Source organism: Passer montanus, unplaced genomic scaffold (assembly GCF_014805655.1).
Source record: "Passer montanus isolate IOZ18808 unplaced genomic scaffold, ASM1480565v1 scaffold18, whole genome shotgun sequence".
Classification (NCBI taxonomy): domain Eukaryota; kingdom Metazoa; phylum Chordata; class Aves; order Passeriformes; family Passeridae; genus Passer; species Passer montanus.
The window spans coordinates 7,897,420-7,903,376 of NW_024365381.1; the positions used below are offsets into that span (position 1 = coordinate 7,897,420).

The 5,957-nt window shown below is 53.8% G+C and overlaps 1 protein-coding gene across 1 annotated transcript; it reads right to left on the reverse strand.

The window, feature by feature from the left end:
• Positions 1-2,225: 2,225 nt before the first annotated feature.
• ZFP36L1 (ZFP36 ring finger protein like 1) lies at positions 2,226-5,473 on the reverse strand. The gene is made up of 2 exons (XM_039705095.1): positions 5,226-5,473; positions 2,226-4,748 (listed from the first exon to the last, which is right to left on the reverse strand). Exons 1-2 carry the CDS (start codon positions 5,280-5,282, stop codon positions 3,798-3,800), a joined length of 1,008 nt encoding a protein of 335 aa, XP_039561029.1. The 5' UTR covers positions 5,283-5,473; the 3' UTR covers positions 2,226-3,797.
• Between the last annotated feature and the right edge of the window lie 484 nt (positions 5,474-5,957).

Genomic DNA, 5,957 nt, shown 5'->3' on the forward strand with positions numbered 1-5,957 from the left:
CAGCAATGTTTGTAGCCCAGAGGCATAGACCAAGTCCTTTCTTAGAAGGAGCCCACAGCAAGCGACATGACTACAACAAAATGTATGCAGAGAGAAGCACAGCCACGTCCCCTGCCCCACAGTGTGAACTGTAAGCACAGCCTGTGCAGTGTACAGAGGCACACTTTGCCATGGCACCTTACAGGCTTCTTCTTCTTGTGGGTGCTTCTCTCTGCCCTGCCACAGCGGGCACGCCAGGAGCAACTGCTCTGGTGCACAGGCCCAGCCCTGCTTTATGGCCACTCTGAAAGTCCCATGCACTAAATCAATAAGCCAGAGTGAAGGAATCCTCAAGTCAGAGGAATGTGTGTCTCAAAACTATCATGTCAGAACAGGCTATTTATACTTTTCTGAGCCTTGCCTAGGCAATTACCAGCCATTACCAGTAGCTTCACCTAAACAACTAGGTGAACTTGCTAACCCTTTGAGAAAGAGCATGAACAACTCATCCATGGTAAACACAGGGAAGGAGAGATACTCTCTAGAGTGTCTGCTGCCACATACCAAAGCTGCAATGAATCCTAATGGTATCATTTCAAGTCAATCCTTTCACTGCTGAAGGCTCTTGCATCCTGTTCTGCTCTTCTCTATCCCCTGCACAAAGCAGATCAAGGTTAGTTTCAAAAAGCAAAACACAGAGTGACCAAGCGTATATAATTAATAAACTCACAGAAGAAAAACAGTGCTGGCTTCCCGGAATCAGTGCACTTGAAGGGCAAGGGAAGTACCCAAATACCATGGGCAAAGACCTACTTTTAGCACAGCTTCCTGGTTGTTTGTCATACCAATAGCATTGTGCAACTGATACAGCTATAATTCATCAATTATTAACTGGTCAAAGACTATTTGTTTGAAGAGCTGCACTGAAAGTCCAGAAAGGAAGCAAGCAGTTTGAAGCTCCATGTTTGTGCCCTGCAATAGACCTGGGATCCCCTCCAGATCAGATACTCTCACTCTTCAGGGGCCAACAGCTTGATTCCCAGCAGCTGAGGAGGCACACCTGGGCACTTGATTCAACCATGCACGAGTTTCCCAGTCAGAACCCATCCCTCACGTGGGGCTCATTGCCTTTATGCCCAGGAGCAAGGCTGCAGTCAAAGGTACTGCTGAAGGCCAGCAGTGCTGAAGCTGTGCCTGAGGCTCTTCTCTCAGAGATCAGCATACAGACCACACCATGCACTAATTTACATCAGTATCTGCCAAAGAAACTCCCCACATAGCTTTTGCAGTGTTCAAGGGAAGCAGCTTCCATCAGCAACTCTTCTTCCTCCGTGTTTCCTCCACCCAGCTCACCTTTAGTGCCAGACCACACAAGTGCATAGAGCTAACAGCAGAGAAGGTTGGTTCACCCGTGTAAGCCTTGAGGTATCCTACAGCTTTTGTTTGGCAGGAACTTTTCCAACATGAATTAGGAAATCTGAACATTGAGGCATGTTAAGACAGCTGAAGGATTGGTGGTTCAGCAGCAACATTTCAGCCTCAGTTTGGAAGAAAAAGCTTGCTCCACAGAAGAGCTCAAAGGTGAAAACACAAGACTGAACACCACGAGCAGCGCTGGCAAGGATGTGTTCCTAAACAAAACTAATGATCTGAGAAGTTTCTGGGATTGCTGAAACTTCAAAATGTACAAAGGCTTAAATGGGATAGCAGGGTGATGTGTGCATACACTTGAGCCTTCACTGGGGGTTCATGTTCCTCTCCCCCACAAAGCACCAAAGAGCCCCTCTGTGCAAGCAGACCAGTACCACCAAGAAGCCAGGACTGAGATTTGGAGTATCTCTAACACTTTGACATCCCACTTTAGCCTCACTCAAAACACACATAAGCCCTCATTGAAGAGGAATGAGCTGTGCAGGAACACACAAAACATGCAAGCAACAAAAGCCAATCCCAGGTTTAAGCAATGCTCATCAGAAAGAACTTGTCAGGAGCACACTGACTGACTCAAGCACTCCATAAGAGACAGAGAAGGTTAGAGGCTGCCAGGGGAGGTCACACCAGGTATTTGCTGCCACTGATCTGCTCCCAAGCACTTGCATGGCTGACCTGCTGCATCAGTGAGGAAGGATGGACGCCTGGGCACACTGCAGGCACTTCAAGGGTCAAGAGAAGAGAAGCACCTGCATTGGTGGGGCTGTCTAAACCAGCCCCTCTATTTCTGCAAGTAAAACCAGCTCCACTTTCAGTTTATTGAAAAAACTTGGGGTTTATTGATTTAAACTGCAAACAGTCATTACAAAAGAGATTCTCTTTTAAATAAACTCACACAAAGAGGAAGAAAAAGCAGTGTAGCGAACAGTAACAGGGGGAAAAAAAAATTACATTCATTATTCTCTTTGTGCCAGTCCCATTCACCTTGGCAAGGAAAACTCCAAACTTGGAATACAGAAATGCAAAGACAAACTGTATTTGGAATGTCTTCAGATAGGCACTTTGAGCCCAAGGCTTTTCTCCTTGAAGAATCTATACAATAAGAGGAAGATAAAGGTCTTCCTTCCACGTTGTTTCGCAACAGAGCTCAGGTATGTACATTCTAAAGCCCAGGTAGGCAAGACCCGGGAGAGAAGAGGAGGAGAAGAGAAAAGGCAAAGATGCACAACAACTCCATTTGCAGTCCAACACAAAAAAGGGGGAGGGAGTTCTAAAATAAATAATCCAAACACAGTTTTTGCATTTTTTTAAATTAATTTTTCATTTTTTAAAATAAAATAACCAAAAAAGTGTAAAGTTACAAAAATGTCATTGTAGTATAATATATTAAACTGTGGGGAAAAAAGGAAAAAAGACACTTCACAATCTTAAGATTAATATGGAAGATCATAATTTAAACATAAAAGAATATATTCTATGGATTCATCATCCCGATAAATATGAACAAAATTAAAAAGCAAAGGTTTTGGCAATAAATACGTTTTGATAAGTTAAATAAGCTTTTTATATTGTTGTGCAGTGACAAGCAAAATTTGCTCTCCAATTTCTGAAAAGTTATACAAAATCAAAAACCCAGAAAAAAAATAACAAAAAGCTTGGCGTGAGTGCTCTAAGATAGGTCTAAAGTACTCTAGAGCAAAACCATTAAAGCTATGTCTACTGGAACTTTGTTTACACGAACTTGTGTGTGTGGAATGACTTCTGTTAGCCCCACCCCTCTATTTCTTTATTTGTTTTAAGATGTCACATGTATACATGGGGAACTTTTAGCACCAAAATCAAGTCTCTCATAGTCCATCTGTTTTTTGCTTTTCTTTTTTTGTTTTCTTCCTCCCAGTCGAAGTCCCACTCATGTTACAATCTTTGTCCGTTCTCAGCTTTTCTTCCCGCAGACCTGAGCGGATCCAGGCAAGATTTAGTCTTTTAAGGGGAGGGGAGAAAGAGGACTGGATGTTAACACTTGCCCACATGCCTGCAGCCTAGCAGAAACTGGCCTGTCGGGAAGGGACTGGGAGAGGGCGATGCAGTACATGGCCAGTGGAGGGAGCCGGATTCGGACATTTCCTGCACATCTGGAAGTGCACAGAGCTGCTGGTGCCCTCTGCAGCTGGAGAGGTAATACAGTCACAGTGAAAAGTGTTAAAAGGCACTAATTTTGTAAACGTTATTGCTTCTCATCGTAATTTTGGCACTTAAGGTTTAAGCCAGTGGGTATCGGGCAGGCAGGTGGACATGTTAACATCCAGCTTGAACTACCGGGGACAAGGTGGGGGGAGTTCAGCTTAACATCGTAATAGAGGTGGGGAGGGGCAAGAGTAAACCCCAGATTAGTCGTCGGAGATGGAGAGTCTGCTGAAGATGGGAAGACGTCTTGAGGTGTCCAGGATTGGGGAATCTGAGCCGCTGTGGCTGCTGCTGGAGCTGCTCAGATAGCCCTCCTGGTCAGAGAGGGAGTCCTGAGGACTGGGTGGCGAGTCAAACATGTTGGGGGACTCGGACATGGGCCTGAACAAGAAGGTGGTGGGGGAGCTCCCGCTGGGCACCTGCACCCCCATGCTGGGGGCAAAGAGACTGACCAGCTCCTGGCTGGAGAAGGTGAAAGGGTTGCTGGCGCAGTCAGGCAAGGTGGGGGAGCCCAGCAGGTCGTCGGCGCTCAGCATGGGCGGCGGTGTGATGGAAGTGGGGCTGTCCAGCAGCCCGCTGGCAGCAGTGCTGGGGAAGCCGGCGAAGCTGAAGCTGTGCTGCAGGCGGGGTCTGTCGGTGACGGCGGGCTCCCGGCTCCCCGCCACGGCGCGGCGCTCCTCCGCGTTGTGGATGAAGTGGCAGCGCGGCCCATAGGGACAGAAGCCGATGGTGTGGAAAGTGCGGCACAGCTCGGTCTTGTACTTGGGGTGACGGGTGAGGCTCCGCAGCTCGTGGATGCCGTGGGCGAACTGGCACTTGTCACCGTACTTGCAGGCGCCGTTCTCCTCGAAGGGGCGGCACAGCTCCGTCTTGTAGCGGCTGGAGTTGACCTGTCCCCCGGGCTGCTTTTGCTGCAGTAGGCGCTCGCCACCCTCGGAGAAGGAGCGGTCCCGGAAGCGGCTTTCGCGGGGGCCCAGCATGGGAGCCGGCTCCCCTTTCAGGCTGCTGAGGAGCTGGTTCTGGTGAAACTTGGAGTTGGGCAGGGTGACAGAGTGCCTCCTAGGGAAACCCCCGCCCGCCGGGGTGCCCACCGCCTTCCTGTCCAGCAGGCACCCGCTGACACCCGAGGGGCTGTAATTCAACATCTTGTTGCTCTGCGGGGACAAAGCAAGAGCCGGTCAACGTCACTGCTACTGCCGCCACCTCCTCCGACATCCCCACGGAGCCCCCCACGGAGCCCGGCGAGCGCGGCGCGGCACCCCACCGCCCGCCCCTGCCGCGGCCCGGGGAGCGGCGGCGGCCGCCCTCCCGGGCGTGTTGTAGCGCGGCGGCCCCGGGGGCACGGGAAGGATCCGGCCCCCCCGCTCGGCGCCGCGGCTGAGCCCGCCGGGAGCGCGGGCGGCTCCCCCACCCTTCCTCCTCCGGAGCGACCGAGGCGGGAAACGCGGGCGGGAGAGACCCCGGCGTCCCGAAACGGGGTGGCCGCGCTCGGTTCCCGCCCTGCGCCCTCCGGTCCCGGCGCCGAACTCGCCCACGACCAGAAAACGAAGTGGGGGGAGGGGAAGGGGGAAGCCCGAACACGAACCCTAAAGAAGCTGAAAAGCCCCGAAGTTGGCGGCGCCCGCCCTTACCTTGCATAAAACTTCGCTCAAGTCGAAGATGGTGGGCGACACCAGGGCTGTGGACATCTTCGGCGAGCGAGGGGGGAAGCGAGTGGGGCAGCGGCACTCGGACACGAGGAGTCACGGCGTGGGTAAGGCACAGCCTCCAGCGCCCCTGCTCGCAGCCTCCCCCCGCCGCCGACGCCGCCACCAGCCCGCCCGGCCGCCGCGCCCGCTCGCCGCTTCCAGGGGGCTCGGGGAAAGCTCAACTTATAAAGTTTGCGACTTACCCCCGGGAGGCGGAGCCCGGCGGCGGGAAAGGGGAGGAGGAGGAGGGCAGGGTGATTGACACCGCGACTGAATCACCCGGGCGGCCAGGCCCAAAAAAACTTTCGGGAGGAAGGAGAGGGGGAGGGACAAGGGGAAGGGGGGAGGGGGGAAGAGAACGCGGAGCGGCCGGCGGGCGGGTGGGTAGGCGGCTGTGCCGGGCCGGGCCCGCCCTGCCCTGCCCCGCGCTGCGCTGCGCCGGAGGGGGCGGTTGTGCGGCCGCTCCGAGCGGCTCCGCGCGCCTCTGCGCGCGTGTCCGTTCCTGCTCGCGTCTCCGCGCGCGCGCCCCCGTGCGCGTGTGCCCGCGCGCTCCTCCGCGTGCGTCCACGTTGTGCGCGTGTGTCCGCGTGCGTGCGCGCGCGCGCTGAACTCGGCGCGCGGCCGTCCCGTTCCGCTGCGCGCGGGGGGAGCGGCGGCCGCGCGCCCAACGGCCGA

Excerpts from the sequence above, each read along its gene's own strand:
- ZFP36L1 (XM_039705095.1), bottom strand. The coding sequence starts at position 5,282 with ATGTCCACAGCCCTGGTGTCGCCCACCATCTTCGACTTGAGCGAAGTT. Across the intron at positions 4,749-5,225 it reads TGAGCGAAGTTTTATGCAAG|AGCAACAAGATGTTGAATTA; the intron begins GTAAGGGCGGGC and ends TTGTCCCCGCAG.